This window comes from Crotalus tigris, unplaced genomic scaffold, assembly GCF_016545835.1.
Source record: "Crotalus tigris isolate CLP2741 ecotype Arizona unplaced genomic scaffold, ASM1654583v1 scf7180000024340.7048381, whole genome shotgun sequence".
Taxonomy (NCBI): domain Eukaryota; kingdom Metazoa; phylum Chordata; class Lepidosauria; order Squamata; family Viperidae; genus Crotalus; species Crotalus tigris.
Genome location: NW_024100510.1, coordinates 2,767,100 through 2,785,124, shown reverse-complemented (window position 1 = coordinate 2,785,124; position 18,025 = coordinate 2,767,100). Strand labels below are relative to the sequence as shown.

The 18,025-nt window shown below is 40.1% G+C and overlaps 1 protein-coding gene across 11 annotated transcripts in view; it reads left to right on the top strand.

Moving 5' to 3' along the window:
• PCNT (pericentrin) overlaps positions 1–18,025 on the top strand; it is a 138,195-nt gene that overhangs the window by 47,879 nt on the left and 72,291 nt on the right. For 10 of the 11 annotated variants that reach the window (XR_005554654.1, XR_005554653.1, XM_039326405.1 and 7 more), the window contains 6 exons: positions 487–677; positions 3,421–3,583; positions 9,546–9,764; positions 10,449–10,678; positions 10,872–10,991; positions 16,676–16,903. Coding sequence is in view for 9 of the 11 variants with exons in the window: in XM_039326405.1 (XP_039182339.1) it covers positions 487–677; positions 3,421–3,583; positions 9,546–9,764; positions 10,449–10,678; positions 10,872–10,991; positions 16,676–16,903 (1,151 nt within the window). In the remaining 2 variants the exon portion in view is untranslated. The remainder of the gene's footprint in view (positions 1–486; positions 678–3,420; positions 3,584–9,545; positions 9,765–10,448; positions 10,679–10,871; positions 10,992–16,675; positions 16,904–18,025) is intronic. The other variant, XM_039326404.1, reaches the window with a different exon arrangement.

Sequence of the window (18,025 nt, the reverse complement as noted above, 5' to 3'; positions counted from 1 at the left end):
TCATGATTGAGAATGAAGAAGTATCCATACCTTATATGGGATCCTCCTATGCGGCCATAACTGGAGTTTGTCAAAGATTTTACTGTTGGAATGTGCAGAAAGAAGTGCTGGGGGATAAAAAAAAGCCACCAAGCAATATAATAAATGTAGAAAAAAGAATATAGTAAAATCAACAAAATCCAGTCAATGGCAGTAAAAATTAACATCTGCAGATACAGTTTAAATTGTAGATACAACAAGTAACATAAAACAGTCAGAACAGAATCGCTTGAATATTTTAAATGCAGGAATGTTACGGGTAACTTTTAAAAAGTGATTCTATAGATGCTGAATTATTTTCTGCGCAATGAAAATTCTGTGATAATTTTAATTCAGTTGAATTATAACTTGGTTTATAAAATTATTAGTAAAGTATAACAAAATGTTGTTTATATTTTTTAAACCTGCATTTTAAAATTAATCAATTTATTATTATCAATTTAATAGATGAAGTTCCTGATCAAACTCTACTGGAACATAGTTTTCATTCTTTGGAACTGAGTGAGCATTTATGTGAAAGTATTTTTGAAAATCCTGAACTTATATTTGAAAATGAAGAGAGGATTAAAAAAATCTGCCATTGTTTATATATCACTGTGGAGAAACTTCTTGATATGCATGCTGAATCAACCAAACAAGTAAAATATTATTATTTAGTTAAGCAATAATCAAATCTTATATATTAATAGTATGGGAAGCCAAGCAGTGCTGAAGACCTATTCTTTCATACCCATGGAAGGAAGGAACTGGATATAAGTTCTTGAACCGATGTGCTTCTGTTATGTATAGCAGGGCTTTTCAACCAGTGGTACAGGTACCACATGGCAGGTGGTACGCGACCAACCTAAAAAGTGGTAGCTGGGGAGGGGAATGAGCTGAACCGGGGGCAGCACCGCACAAGCCTGAGTGAGAGATGGCTGGAGCTGCAGGGCTGTCGGGCTCAGTGGAAGCGCCAGGATCAGCGTCGGGCTCCAGCTGGAGCTCAGCGCTGATCCTGGCGCTTCTGCTGAGCCCAGAAGCGCTGATCAGCTGGAATGTTGCAGCATCCCCAGGGTCTTGTGATTTACATTCAGATGCTTGGCAACTGATTCATATTTATGACGGTCACAGTGTCCCAGGGTCATGTGAAGTGACCAAAATATGCTGCAACCACCCAGCAGACTGGGGGAATAAAAACCAAACACCCCCTCACCTCACCCCCACTGCCAATCCTCACAGAAATGCTCACAACAATGGAAACCTTGGACAGGAGGAAGAGTGCCGCCGGTTGGGCAGGCAGGTGTCTTGCTCGGCTTTGCCTTGGGGGGCACTTTTTTCAGTGCCATTGTAATTTTCAACAGTCACTAAGCAAACTGTTGTAAGTTGAGGACTACCTGTACTTTATCACTTTTTTTTTTTTGGTCATCAAGTTTTTGACACCTTTCTAGGCGACTGGTGGTGCTCGGATATTGCCATATCCTAAAAGTGGTACAATGGATGAAAAGGTTGAAAAGCCCTGATGTATAGTTCTCATTATTGCATCTCAAACAGTCTTCAGTATAACACTTTAATCTTGTCTTATGACCACAATTGAACCTGGAATTACAGTGATAAATTATGGTCATTAAGTGAGGCATCCGTATGACTGCCTTGCTTAAAGACCACAATCTCTGCTCAGTCTATTGTGGTTGTAAAGCAGACTGCAGGATGCCTCAGGATGGGAGTGGGTTCCTGGTAGACCCAGTATAGGCATAGGCCCACACTGCAGCACCCTACTAGCTCATACATGGCATGGGCTAGGCCTCCCAGGACTTCCTCTACTCCGAGGCAACCTTGCACAGCTTCCCACTCTACTGGGTCCCATAGGCCTTGCGTTTCCTCCCTATCCCATCACGCCTTGCTCCAACTTACCTCTTCTGAAGATCATCTTTCTTGAAAGAGCACCCAGCCAATGTGACACAGGGCCTTCCTACAGAGCCATCTAGAGCCATCCCAGAAGTGGGTGGCATTCTGGAAATGGGCATCATTCTCAGGATCTCAGAAGGGTGTGATTTTCCAAAGTGGAGTAAGACATGAATGAGTGGGGAGGAGATCCATGGCCTTTGGGATCCAGTGGAGCAGAGGTGGAGCGGAGATAGTTGAGTGGGGCAGTTACAGTGTCCTTGTGGTTGGTCAGAATGGCAGGTGGAATGCCAAGCACCCAAATTATCATAATGTGACCATGGATACACTGCAGCATCTTTAAATTTGAGTATAAATTGTCCCTTTGGTATTGTGTGAATTTTGAACAATCGCTGAATAAATGGTTGTAAGTGAACCAAGTAACTACATACTCAGCAATATGATTAAATAAAACAATGAAAAATCTGTGTAGCTTTATAAAACATAGCAAGTAAAATTACCCAACATTACTAATACTTGTATAGGCATTCTAAAGAGTATAATTATTGCATGGCACATCAATTGAGAATTCTGAGATACATGAAACCCAACTATCTTGGTTAGTATCTATGAATCATTATTGAATAGTGCTGTACCATATGATTAAATATCACTTATACTTCTTAAGAAATTGAAATTTTTCATTTCAATTGCATTAAAATTCCAGTCCACTAAATATATTAGTAGCTTTACTTTACTTTTAGTACTTTAATATTTTCAAAACTACTGGCATTTCAGATATAACAATAATTTAACAGATATATTAAACATTTTGCATAATAAAAATATTATGGAAGTGTAAACATTCATTTCAAATAACATTTTATAATATAACATAGAATTTAATCTTGGTGATGGTTCATAAAACCCTAGAAACTCTTTTTTTCTGCTTTGAAAAGGAAGAATGTGGATACTTATATTCTTACCTTACTAATACTCCAAAGTCCAAACATGACACCATGCCTAAGGCATTATTTTAATTGTGACATACACACCTGATGCTCAGTCTCCCAGGAGACTGCAATTTGAAACCCCTGATATATATAAATTTTCCTACCTAGAAATTGTTATTATATAAGAAAATTATATTTTCTTACAATGAGTATAGATGAAACTTCATTAAAATTTAATATCTTTCCTTTGAAGGTTCTTAAATTTAAAACATTTACAAAATGCTGATGTATTTGTGTTACTGACAGGGCTAGGATTTCTTATCCTTTCTTTCATTGGGTTCTTGGGAGGGGACAGGGGAAATCAGCATTATAGATATATTAAGCTTTGTTTCCTGCCAAAGATCACTAGGAATTGTGTTACTATTTAGTCATTTGCCACCAGATTTTGATAATGATTTCAGGTGACAGCTGTACAAGAGGGATTTGGGGACTAGGTGCAATCTAAGACTTCAGGTTGCCTCTCAGTACGTACTTTCATTGTCTTTTAAATCTCTTCTTTTTTTGAAAGCTGGAGGAAATGCATAATATCCATAGTAATATTAAAGAGGAATGCAAGAATAAGAATTGGGAAGCATGCCAAATACTTCATGAAGAGCATGGATTAATGGACTGTTTTAATGAAGAGAATAAAGTGCACAATCAACTTGTATTAGAGCTTCATAAAGCAAAAGGTAAGCTAGCTAAACTGCCTAGTAATGGACTATGGACATGGCCACAATTACATGAAGAAAAAAACATGTCCAAATATAGAGGAGGAAAATTCTTAGCAAGTAGGGAGCCATAAACATTGAATAAATACTGGGATTTTGCTTCTACAACACTTTTTTCCAGCTACTAAAGTTTTCACTTGACTCTATATTATATATAATTTTATTCATTCTATTCTTTACTGCTTATCCACATAATTTGACAGTAGAAGTTCAGTTAAAAATTTAGCTACAGTAGTAAAAAAAAACAATTGAGTACTGGCTTATTCCTGAGAAGTATGATCTATTAATTTGTCAATTAATATAAACAGATACAGTCCATTTTTTAATTTGATATTTGCTAGCTTCTCCCATCAAATCAAATTTGGTCTTTTTTGTTCTTTATTGGCAAACTGACTTCAAGGGGGTGTATTGTCATGCCATGTTTTTATTGTTGTAATACATGAAATTGAATGAACTATCAAAAAGGCAGAATGAAGAAAAATCTGGAAAAATTGAGAACACTCAGACCATGACATTATTCAGTATTGGATGATGTAAAGTCAGTATCCTCAATTGAAATACTAATAATGAAACAAATGGAAAGGCAATAGTTATTGGAAAAGACATCAATATTTGAAAAAAATTAAAGCAACAGAACAAGAAGCCAAAATGGTTAGAGAACTGACTGTGAAACCTTCAAAACATTCTGAATTCGACCATATTTCTTCGTTTTTCAGTTGCCACAGCAATGGGAGGAACAAGATGCAACCTTATAGTTTAGTCAAAACAATACCTTTCTTGTGGGAACCAAGGTCAAGCAGCCTAAGTATTTGGCAGGCTGGAGCTACCATTAGGAAGCCTGCCAAAGGTGTTAATTGGGGATTGTGATTTATGATACACTACGGAGTGGGAAGTTCAACTTTTACGTTGTAACCTTTTGGGGGGGGGGAACTTTCAGTCTTGGTTTCACCTTTGTTCATACTGATATTATGTAGCCATTAAAAGTATTCTTTGAGGAAAGCAAGTTCTTATTTCTACTGGTCTCATCTATTGGAACCATGACATTAAATCAAGACTCCCAATTTCATTTATCCACGGGGTCCTGAGCCCCGGTTACCTACCCAAACCTTGGGTGGATGAGAAAGACTCAGGGAAGATGCAGAGATGGAAAAGAAAGGGAAATCAATCTCAATCCTTGGAGCAGCTGCAGCAGATGCAATATAGGCTGCTAACTTTATGGAGAGCATGGTCCTATCTATTGGAGCGAGACCAAAAACCCGTGAGGTTCCGATGGAGAAGCTAATTCAGAAGGAGGAAATGTTCGTCCTTGGGGGGGACCTGGCGGTCCGACACTGCTTTACCACTTAAGAGTATGCTGAAGGCTGCGGAGGTTGAGTTCCCACTGATTTCATCACAGGGTCTCCCTTCACCTGTAGATGAAAGCAAAGCAGCCGGCAGCCTGGGACAAATCCAGTGAGTGGAAGTACCTGATGGCCATCCACAGCCATTCAGTGGAACACCTGAGGGAGAAGTTTGATTGGCTGGAGATGGGCGAAGGAAAATAGGCCATCCGCCAGGTGTTTTCAGGTGAGTGGGAGGAAAAATGGTTGCATGAACTTCCGCCACCTCGACGAACTCCTAGCCCTGTGGTGATTGAGCAGGCTGCCTCCCCATTACCGAAGCCCGACCTGACATCGAGCCTGGTGCACTGGCGGAGCCCTGATGGCTACCAATGCCAAGCCAGCCCAGATCGACCCCAACAACAGGTTAGTCCAGAATATTACAGGCACCCTGCCAGCCCCGAGCAACGTAGGCATCCCATTAGCCTGAATCAGCATTGTCGCTCTCCCAGCCCCGATTGCTGCTAACAGTCTATAAGCCCTGAACGTTATCAGTGCTATGCTAGCCCTGATCGCCGTTGTCATCTTGCCAGCCCAGATTACCACCAGCACCCATGGGAACCTGAGTCCTATCGACATTGTGCCAGCCCTGACTGCCGTCGTTGTCCTGCCAGCCCAAGACCTCCACCAGGGGTTTTCTGATATGGGGGGTTGCAACAGCCACAACCACAGTTCCCTGGCTTACTGCAGGCCTTTTGGAACCATCAGCCAGCTGACCCACCTCTTCTTAAGCCCACTTTTGATGCAGACCCTGAAAAGGTGACTATCTTCCTGAACCAGGTGTGGTCTCACGTTAATCATTATGAATGGGCATATTTGGATGAAGCTGAGATGATTGATGCCATGGCTGCCAATCTAGAGGGGGACGCTGCGGAGTGGGTGGTTGGTCTACGTGAAGAGCAGGCATCCGAGCTATGGGATTTCGATCTGTTCACGCATAGATTGAGGGCCAGATTCAAAGATCAATCCCAAGCGGTACAAGCAGAAGAAGACCTCCACGATGTGAAGCAGAGGGGTCGGCCAGCAAGAGACTATGTAAGAGAGTTTTGAAGATTGGCAAGGAGGATCAGGGAATGGCCCGAGCAGTCATTAATCCACTATTTCAAAGCTGGGTTGGATCGCAACCTATTCCAGACATGCATTTGCGGAGGCAATCCTAATCCACTCCATGATTAGTACCGCCTAGCTACAAACATGGATATCGAGCTGATCCGGTACAACAAGCCTGCTGCTTCGGGATCTCTACTGAAGCGAGACCCTGTGAGGCATCAACCCCTGCAGTGACCTCCACCTGCCACGACGCGTAGACCTATTCGAGCCTCTGCTGGACCCCAGATCAAGTATTTCAGATGTGGACAACCTGGACATCAACCTGCAGAGTGCCCAGTCCCTTTCCCTCCACCAAAAAGTGCAACCACAGCTTCGGCAAAGCCAAAGAGACAGCCTCAGCCAACATGAGAGAAGTCAAATTAGGCCAGCCAGGGGCAAGTTGTACAAGTCACCTCTCCTCACCAGGAGAAGCGACAGGAGTCAGCTGAAAACCTGCCCGCACCAGGTCCCTATGACAGCGATGACAGAGGGGAAGACAACCCGATGGTGAGTCATCCCGTCCCACCTTTTGCCTTTTCTGCCAAGATAATAGTGCCAAAATCTGAGGCTCAGCTGGGCTTGAACATTATAGTCGATTCGGGATGTACCTGATACTTAATCAACCTCCCCAACTGTGCATTAGAGCAAAATTGCTACCTCTACCTATGAGATCTGAGCAGGCCGATGGATCTCTCACAGGAGGAGCCCCAGCTATCCACCTAACTGAACTAGTGCGCCTAGCACTAGCATTGGGAGCTAATCCGCTTTGTGGTGATCCCAAAAATGACTGAAGCAGTGATTCTGGGGTTGGCCTGGCTTGATAAATGGTGCCCCATGGTTTGGTGGGAAAACGGAGTTAGGACTTTAAGTTTAGCCACTGGACCATTGCCTCCTACCCCTATCAGTAGTCCAGTTGAAAGCTAGGCACAGGACCTGGAAACCTTGAAATCTGCTGTTAGTTCCCTGCCGGGAGAGCCAATCATCCCGAGTGAATATAGAGACTTAGCAGATGCGTTCAGTGAGGCAGAGTGTGACGTCTTGCCACCTCACCAAACCACAGACTACTATTGAGATTTTACTGGGAGCAAAATTACTCAAATCAAAAATATATTCAATGACTCCTCGTGAATTGAAAAAGCTGAGATCGTACATCGATAAGAACTTAGCTAGGGGATTTATCCAGACAGCGAAATCCCAAGTAGCAGCCCCAGGACTGTTTAAAGAGAAAAAAGATGGGTCGATGAGGCTCTGCGTGGATTATAAAGGGTTAAATTGTGTGAGTGTGGAAAACATGTATCCCCTCCCCTTGATGAAGGACATGTTGGCCCATTTGGCAAAAGGAAAGGTTTTTACCAAATTGGACCTAAAAGATGCGTATTACCAAGTAAGAATGCAGGAAGGAAATAAGTGGAAAACTGCTTTTAACAGCTCATTTCATTGCTTGTACCTGTCTCCCCTCCACAAAAAAATTGGCAAGAATGTTTCTCAAGCATATCTATCGACTCCATGGAGCTCCGAAGCGAATTATATCAGATAGGGGGGATGCAATTCGCAGCCAAGTTCTGGAGAGACTTTCTGAAACTTATTGGGTCCACACAGGGACTGTCATCGGCTTTTTTGTCCGTCTACTAATGGAGCTGCTGAAAAGGCTAACTCGATGGTGGAGCAATATATTAGGTGTTATGTGGATTACGAACAGACCACATGGGCTGACCTCCTCCCCTTCACTGAAGTGCCTTACAATAACACAGTACACAGTAGCACTGAACTCACTCCTTTTAAAATAGCTACTGGTAGAGAATTCATTCCCATGCCTGAACTCCCTCAGGACCCTCCTGTTTCTCAAACTCCCTCCCTCCCATCCAGGACACAGCACAGAAGCTTGAGCAGGGTGTGCAAGATTGTCTGGGACACTACACATCCTTTTCACAACCTGTTTTCTTTGTTACCTTCTGGGAGGAGGCTTCGTGGTATCCGTAGCAGAACATCCAGATTCAGCCATAGTTTCATTCCATACAGCATTAACCTTGTGAACTCTCAAGCTTCCTCCTTCCGTTATATATTCAAGATGGACAGTATTTAATATTTATTTGCTACGTATATGTAGTGGTGTGGGTCTATACATATGTTGTTCATAGTATGTTTAGGTGTGTGTCATGTATGTGTTTCACTTTGAGAGCGGGCAACTAAATTTCATTTTTGATGTGTGCCGTTGTGCCCACAGTAAAAAAAATGACAATAAAGGTTATCTTATCTTATCACTGTGGAATTAAAGATTCCTCCTTTTCTAGGGAAAATTCACCCTGTGTTCCACTGCAGCTTATTGAAGCCATACAGAGAGTCCACATTGAGACCTCCTCCCAAACAGGCACCTGGTCCTCTGGTTGTGAAGGGAGAGACTCATTATGAAATAAAGCAAATCCTTGATTCAAGGTTGCATAAGGGAAAGTTGCAATATCTAGTGCAGTGTTTCCCAAACTTGACAATTTTAAGGCATGAGGACTTCAACTCCCAGAATTCTGGGAGTTGAAGTCCACATTCCTTAAAATTGTCAAGTTTGGGAAACACTGATCTAGTGCAATGGAAAGATTACCCACTGTCAGAGGCCACCTGGATGAAAGGTGCTGATGTAAAAGCTAATAGATTAATACATAAATTTTATGATAAGCATCCGAATAGGGGTTGATTTCTGACTCTAAATTTTTACTTTTCCATCCACAGGATTTCTCTCTTCTTTAGGGAATCTGACTGTCAAATCTTGAAAACATTCTGAATTCAGCCATATTTCTTCATTTTTCGGTTGCCACAGCAATGGGAGGGGGGAGATGCATTCTTATAGTTTAGTCAAAACAATTACTTTCTTGTGGGAACCAAGGTCAAGCAGGCCAAGTATTTAGTGGGCTGGAGCTACTAAGGGATGGGAAGTTCAACTTTTGGGGGGGAACTTTCAGTCTTGGTTTTACCTTTGTTCGTGCTGATATTATGTAGCCATTAAAAGTGTTCTTTGAGGAAAGCAATTGCCTCAAGAGTTCTTACAGTATTTCTACTGGTCTCATCTATCGGAACCATGACACTGCCATTGATAATGCAGGCAGAAGCAGCAAATGACAGGCAGTTTTGGTTAAAAAAAAGTCAGAAACAACAACAAAGATGTTTTAAGGGAGGAGCATTTTGATTGTGGTGTTATTATATAGAAAAAAGACCCACTTATGCTGTGCTAATTATTCTGCCATCTGATGGAAAGCACCCAACTGGTGCTTTAATTGTATGATACTTTAGTGTTGATATAATTAGAATAAATGGTAAAAAAATTACATAGAGTGAAATTGACAGTCTCCCTGCATATAGAATCCTACACATAGAGAATGTTAACACTAATAGTTATTATATTACTATTTTGTATAAATTATTTCAGTGTTGTTCAATAATAATTCAAAGTATTATTCTGTTTTGAGTTATAGGTCTCATTGAAGGTTATTTAACAGAGAGACATACTTTGGAAGAAGCTTTAAATCTTAAAGAAGAATCTGAGCATTGTCTTGTTGCAGAATTGGAAAAGCTTAAAGCACAGATTCAGAAGTTAATCCAGGATAATGCAAGATTTGCAGAGGAACAAAAATTACTAATAAGTCAAAATAGAGCTTTGGCTGCCAACGTAGGGGAGAGAGAAGTTGGTAAGAAATGAAATATACATTACTATATTAAATAAATCTTGGTTGGAGAATAAGACTGCTGCCAGTGTTAATGTAATTCTCATTGTATTTAAAAATCTACTTAAAATAAAAGTAGGCAGTAGTTTTTATGTTGGTTAAGTTGCAGCACAAGCATTATTTCTAACAACGTTTCAGAAGTAATATTTTTATTAATGAATTTAAAAAATGAGAGTTTGTGTTTCTTGAAAGATTCTTTTGCATTGTGACCCAGACCTTATAGACATGATTATACATGAATCTGGGGGGAAGGAAGATAATTTTTTCACAAAATTTGGCTGACATTTGGAAACACTATGGTGAAGTTTTCTTCTGATTAATCTCCTTTTGCCCCGATCCTTGTGGGCTAACCTGACAATGATGATAGGCAGCAAAATGACCTGCCACTCTAACTTCCCAAAATGCTCCTTATACAGCTATATTACAGAATATTTTTACAAAGAAAAAGTAGCTAGATTCCTGTATTACATAGAGTCAATTATGGGCATTGCCAAGACAATGTTAGATGCCAGTCTGAGTCATAATTATAATTCTAGTGTATTGTAAAAATATTAATTTATGGTGCATAAATAAAAATATTTAAAATATTCATATGAATTTTGAAAAATGTTATATTCTTGGTACTGCTGTTTTTCCTTTATGTATTAGAATTAATCAAAGAGATAGAGCGTCTAGCAAAAACAAATTTGGAATTGCAGTGTCAAGCAGAGAAAGATTGTTCAAACTTGAATACACAGATGAAAATCTTGGAGATTGAACTTGAAGAGCAGCTAAACAAAAATCAAAATCTAGCTGCGATGGCATCTGAAGTTACTGATCTCAGACAACAAATGGAAGCTCTTGAAAGACAACTGAAAAATCAAAGAGATTTCATGGATGTAAGAAAAATATGTATAAAAACCTGGACTTTTTTTCCCTAGCACTCTGGCTTAAAGATTTCTCTCAAAGTATAAAATTATGCTAATCTATAAAAAATAAATGTTAAAAATTAGTAATTAAATGGTTTTGATTTGGTTTGAAATCCAAAATAGGCTCTAATAACTGGAAAACTGACTTTCATTTTCTTAACAGAAGCAAGCTATTGAAAGGGAACATGAACGTGATGAGTTTCAAGAAGAAATTCAGAAACTAGAGATGGAATTAAAACTTACAACAAAATCCCAAGCTTTTAGAAAGTCCAGTACCTATCTGGTGAGTGAAAATATTGCATATGAAACACTTTTTTTAGTGTTAGCTTATAATATATGTATTTCGTTGGCTGGGCAGCCTTGCATTTGAAGCAAGCATGAAGAGAATATATCAAAATGAATGAATGTCAGAAATTGAATACGATCTGCTGTGATTGTATGCAGGCTAAATATGCTCCATTACAATATGATACAGTGTTGCAGTGAGTTCAGTATTTGCTTTACACCATTTTGTTAATGTACCATGGGGACCAAATTTTTTTAAAAGATTTAACAGAGAAAAAGAAAATTCAGCTACAAGATGGCAGAACTAAAGCCTCTCAGGCCACAATTTTAGTAGATTTTCCCAAATCAAAGGAAATTAATTAGAGGCACTCATGGAGAAAGTGAAACTTTATAGGCTCATTCATTTCCTCCAATTTTCTTTGCTTCTAATCAGTAATGAATAAATGAAGTCTGATGACTGCTTACTGACAGACCCAGGAATAAAAATCAAAGTAGGGTTTTAATGCCAGAGTTTCCCAAGCTTTTTCTGGAATCATTTTATGAAATTTGGCAATCTATATACTGTAAGCTTTATCAAGACCAGATCCAGCTATAAATTAATCAGTCAACTTGATTCACTTTCCTCATCATGGAGCATTTAAAGGTTCCTGTGATGAAATCCTTACAGATAATCCTCACCTCCTGACCTTAGTTGGGACCAGACTTTCCATCACTTAGCTATGTGGTTGTCAAGTGAAATTTCATATGACTGCACCATTTGGCAGTTTCAGTACGGAATGGGACAACTCATTGCAGGATAATTCAACAAATACAAAAGTTAAATTAATTTCAATGGAACAGTGGCCAGTAATAATAAAATAAAGTCAATCCAGTAGTACAAGAGTTACAATAATTTTGATGAAAACATGGTCACCAATAATAAAAGTAACCGAGTGAAACAAAACAGTGTTGAATTTTCCAGTGGCAAGTTGGCCATAGTAAATTGGCCATGGCGAATTGTCCTAGATCAGTTTCAGTAATTCCAGTTACTATTGTTAGGCCAGAATCATTAGACCAGAACTTCACACTTCTCCTGCCCTGCCCTGCCACTGTTGCCTCTGCTTCAGTTTTTCCCACCTGCCTATTTTCCCCTTTTCTCTACTCTTTTGGCCACCTTAATTCTGCCATCTTTGCTGCCCCTGCTGCCCTACGCTTTGCCACCCTACGCTCCACTGACCTACTGATGCCCTGCCCTTGGCCATGCCTGGTCTCCCAGCTTACCTTTGTCTTTTTCTTCCCACTGCTAATGAGATGCATATGGTCTGGCCCTTTACAAGGCAGCTGCTGGCTATATGCAGATCACTGGAGATCTTGGAAAGGCTAGCAGAGGTCATGAGTGGATAAGCAGAGACTGTATACAGATTGTGGAGGCAACAGATGGGTGGGATAATGTTATTCAATGCAGGCAGGTGCTATAATGTATGAAATCCAAAATAAACTAAAAATTTAAAATTAAAAAAAGATTATGATCCACAACTGTCAGGGAGGATCACAAGTTGTTCCTGCTACCTTTTTTGATCGCCGTGATCTCATACTCCATAGCAAATTCCTCGGGGGGGGGGGGAGGTAGCAGGAGCAACTTGTGATCTTCCCTTCAGCTTCTCCATTGACTTTGTTTCCGGAAAACGAGCAGGGAATATCACAAATGGCTATCATATGACTGCAGCTTGCAATGCTGTAATCATGACTCCTGGCACTCACATGTTTGGATCTTAATCTTTTTTTAATTTATTAAAGTTTTATTCTTAATATAAAAATACAAATAGAAATAAAGACAATGGAGAAAGGGGACAGAGAAGATAAACTCCCTACGAAAGGCCAACACCCACTGAGGGAAAAATGAATTTTAGAAATAAACTATTGGCTAAAGGGTTGGTGTCACCAAGAAAACTTTGGTTTCCTGGATCATGGACTGCATTTCCTACACGAAGGACTATTGGCAAGGCATGGGCTACATCTTACGAAAACAGGCAAAAATGTACTTGGAAAAAGACTGGCCCAACTCATCAGGAGGGCTTTAAACTAAAATTGAGGGGAGAGAGTGACCAGTCTCTAGAATCTCCAGAATCCAAAACCAATCACAAATCCCAAGAAAACAAATCAAACAATGAGGTAGGCAGTGATGGAAAAAAAAAAAAAAAAACCTCAAACAACAATCAGGAGATACAGGAAACACACCCATGCACAGGCATAAAGTCTTAAATGCTTATATACCAACGCTCAAAGCTTGGGAAACAACAGGGTGAACTAGAAGCAATAGTACACGAGGGAGGGTATGACATAGTTGGCATAACAGAAACCTGGTGGGATGAAGCCCGTGAATGGAATGGACTGATGGATACAAATTGTTCAAAAGAAACAGGTCTACAAAAAGAGGAGGGGGAGTTGCACTATATGTAAGAGAACACTACATATCTGCAGAAATGCACATGATCAAATATAAAATTTCTCCAGAATGTATATGGGTCAATATAAAAGAGAAAAAAAGTGACATTACCATAGGTGTATATTACAGGCTACCCAACCAATCAGAAGAAATAGATGAACTCTTTGCCATCCAGTTAACAAATGAATGTAGGAAGCATACCACAGTAGTAATGGGAGACTTCAATTATCCAGATATCAACTAGGAGACAAATTCTGCAGTGAACACGAGATCAAACAGATTTCTAACCAACCTAGCCAACAACTTTGTCACCCAAAAGGTGGAGGAGGGAACTAGATATAAATCTATACTGGACTTAATCCTTTCAAATAGAGAAGAAGTGATAGAGGGAATCAAAATTGCAGGAACCTTGGGCAAAAGTGACCACGTCATACTGGAATTTAATATAACGCAGACACTAGCAGTAGAAAACAATCCAACCAATGTCTTAAAACTGCAAAAGAGCTGATTTTAACAAATTCAGAGAGAACGTAGGAAAGATCCCACAGATGGAAATCCTAAAGGAGAAAACAACCCAAGAAGCATGGGAAACACTGAAAAATGCGATCACAAAAGCCCAGACCAGCACAATACCATTGAGAAAGAAAAACAAGAAATCCAAGAAAAAACCAGCACGGCTGCACAAAGATCTCTCTAACAAACTAAAAGACAAAAAGGACAAATACAAAAAATGGAAAGAGGGGCACATAACTAAGGTCGACTATCAGCAGACAGCCAGAACATCAAAGATGAAATCAGGAAAGCAAAGGTTCAGAACGAACAAAGATTTGCAACAGAAATCAAGGACAATAAAAAAAGTTTCTTCCAACATATTAACAACAAGAAAAAAGTTAAGGAAACTGTAGGCCCACTAAAGAGAGAAGATGGCAAGGAAATTATAGGCAACAGGGAGAAAGCAGAGCTGTTTAACTCATTCTTTGCATCAGGCTTCATACCAAAAGAAAATATAGCCCAACATACAAAAAAAAAAAAAAAAAAAACCACTGCAAAAGACATACTAAAAACAAAAATTAAAATAAGCCAGAAAATGGTAAAAGAACACCTATCCAACCTTGAGGAATATAAATCACCGGGACCTGACAGATTACATCTTATCTCATTCTTTGATGAAGTGACTAAACTAGTAGACCAGCGAAATGCAGTGGACATACTATACTTAGATTTCAGTAAGGCATTTGACAAAGTAGACCACAACCTACTCCTTGGTAAGCTAGGAAAAGGTGGAATAGGCAACATCACCACCAAATGGATCTGTAGCTGGCTGACAGACTATACTCAACGAGCAGTCCTCAATGGCACTACATCCACATGGAGAGAAGTAAGCAGTGAGGTACCACAAGGTTCTGTCTTAGGCCCAGTACGCTTCAATATCTTCATAAATGACTTAGATGAGGGAATTGAAGGGGAACTCATCAAATTTGCAGATGATACCAAACTGACAGGAGTAGCCAACATCCCAGAAGACAAACTCAGGATCCAAAAAGTTTTTGACAAACTTGAACAATGGGCCTATTCAACAAAATGAGTTTCAATGTGGAAAGCAAAGTCTTACATTTAGGCAGGAAAGGGACCTTGGAGTCCTAGTGGACAATCACTTGACTATGAGCTAGCAGTGTGCAGCAACCAATAAAGCTAATACAATTTTGGGTTGTATAAACAGAGGGATAGAATCAAGATTACGCGAAGCATTAGTACCACTTTATAAAACCCTAATAAGACCACACCTGGAATACTGCAGCCAATTTTGATCACCATATCACAAAAAGATGTTGAGAGTTTGGAAAAAATTCAGAGAAGAGCATCTAAGATGATCAAAGGCCTGGAGACTAAAACATACGAAGAACAGTTATGGGACTTGGGTTTGCTAGTCTAAAAAAAATAGGGGAGACATGATAGCAGTGTTCCAGTATCTGAGGGGCTACCACAAGGCAGAGGGGGCCAGTTTGTTTACCAAAGCACCAGAGGGAAGGACAAGAAACAATGGTTGGAAACTGATCAAAGAGAGAAGCAACCTGGAATTGAGGAGAAACTTCCTGACAGTGAGGACAATCAACCAGTGGAACAGCTTACTCCCAGAAATCGTGTGCGCTCCATCACTGGAGATTTTTAAGAAGAGACTAAACATTCACCTGTTTGAGATGATATAGGTCAGTGGTGGCAAATCTATGGCATGCGTGCCAGAGGCGGCACTCAGAGCCCTCTCTTTGGGCATGCGCGCCATCTCCCCACCTCCCACCGTGGCCCCCTCCTCACCAGAACCCCCCGCAGAGGAGAGTCGCCCCTGGACATGGCCTGCACGGAGCAGTGCAGCCAAGGACATGGCAGCTGGGCAGTAGGGACAAGACTCTGCCCTCACACCCCATTGTGTGCAGATGCTGCTGCGAGGCGCAGGAGGAGGGCGTGGCCGCTATGGCACTGCAGGGCCACCTGGGCAATCTGCTGTGACAGGCTGTGGAGGCGGTAGGTGGCCCTGCGGGCAGGGGGGGCAGGGTGGTTTTTGGGCATTCGGTGTCTAAAAGGTTCACCATCACCGGTATAGGTTCTCCTGCTTGAGCAGGGGGTTGAACTAGAAGACTTCCAAGGTCCCTTCCAGCTCTATTCTATTCTAAGTGAGGGAAATGAGAAAAAATTAAAAAAGAAACAAAAAGCAATAACTTCTGACTTTTTTTGGTGCAGCAAGATACAGTACATAATAAAGTTCTAGAATCAACTTTTTAGTTATATCAGCTAGTAACTACTAGCCATTAAACATTAAAGAGTTAAATATGCATATTAATTATTTATAATTAGGCATATTGTTTTATCTAAGCCTTATTCATTTCTGATGTAAGGCAGGACTGCATAAGACCTATAGATATCTTAGCATTTTTTATGGCAGTATCATTAAAACTAGAATATGCTGAATATATAAATTGTCTACATTACTGAATGAAGTATAGTGAAGTGAGATTTGTCTACCACACATGCAGTTAGTTACCTTTTTTCTTCCTTGTAATCTCTTGGGATCTTTAGACAGCCTCCAATTGCCTTGAAGCAAAATACTTTTAGCAGGTGATAACTGAATATAAGCCTTCAGGTTTTTAGTACTGCCAAGGAGTAACTTTTGATTTGCAACATTAGATTAATCAAAGTAAAAATATTACAAATATGGTGATTATTTTCTTATCTTTTGCGTTTCTTTTTTATCTGTTTTATAGGTAGAATCTCTCCACAATGAAATAAGAGAGAGAGTGGATGATTATAACAGGCTTTTTGCAGAAAAAGAGCAAATAGAGAAAGTGCTTACTGCTCGTAATGAAGAAATAGAAAAGCTGGAAGGACAGGTCAGGGAGTTGCAATGTCTGAATAAGGATGCGACAAAGAATGTTGATGGACTCATGCAGGAACTGGGAAAAATGAAAAAGAAGGAAACTGAACTAAAAGAAGTAAGCTTAATTTTGTAATTTTACATTTTTAGTAAGAAGGGATTTAGAACGTATACAGGACAGCTAATAACTGAAATTGTGTTTGTTTTTTTTCCAAATATACACACTTCTCAATGGAGATGGGAAAATGCAAATGGGTAGTAAAGAAAAATGGAGCTACTCACCTATTTTGGCTCAGTCTTCTAACATGGGCATGCATTTGGCAGGCATTGTGAGGAATAGGAAGAGGTATGAAAGTTCAAGACTGATTGAAATATAATCAGGCGATATCTGTTATTTTGAATAAAAGGTAAAGGAGTACTTTCAGATTTTATTCTACTAGGCATTGCCGGCTAGCGGGGCAGTGCTCATCTCCATTTCAAGGCCATTGAGTTAGCATTGTCCAAAGACACTTCCGCAGTCATATAGCCAGCATGATGTCATGGAGCGCTGTTACCTTCCCACTGAAGTGGTTCCTATGTATCTCGCATTTGCATGTTTTTGAAGTGCTAGGTTGGCAAGAACTGGGGCGAGGACAGGAGCTCACCCTCTCACATGGTGCTTTGATCTCAAACCTGGGCTGCCAGCTTTCCAGCCTACAAGCCCACCATCTTAACACTAAGCCACCATGCTGCCCTTATTTTGAATAGGTTTTTGTTTATTAATCTTATTTCAGTATTATTGGTAACTTTCTTGATAGAGTGTAAGAATATATTCTCATCAAGGTTACCCAAAGTATGACAATCATCCCAGCTGTTCAGGTAAGCAAGCTAGGGACCTATTGTATATTGGACAGATGCTTGAAGTGGACAATCACTTTAGTAACAATGGCCAAAGCATCATTTCATTTTATGTGGGAGAAAGCAATGGCAAAACCATTTCTTTATTTGACCAAGAAAACCACTTGGTTAGACAGTGTAAAGTGATTGCCAATATAATGCCAGACATTAGTTCTCTCAGGTCAGATGCACTCAGTCTGGTATCGAGAAAATGCTGTGGATCTAACAGTATCAATGAAGTGATTAGATTAAAGCATTCAGGATATCCAGTTGCTGAAGTTTCTGGTCAAAGAAAGAAAACTGGATAATGAAGATTTTGCTTCCTGGACACTTTTGGATTTATTTTATAGATTTTTGTCTGCTA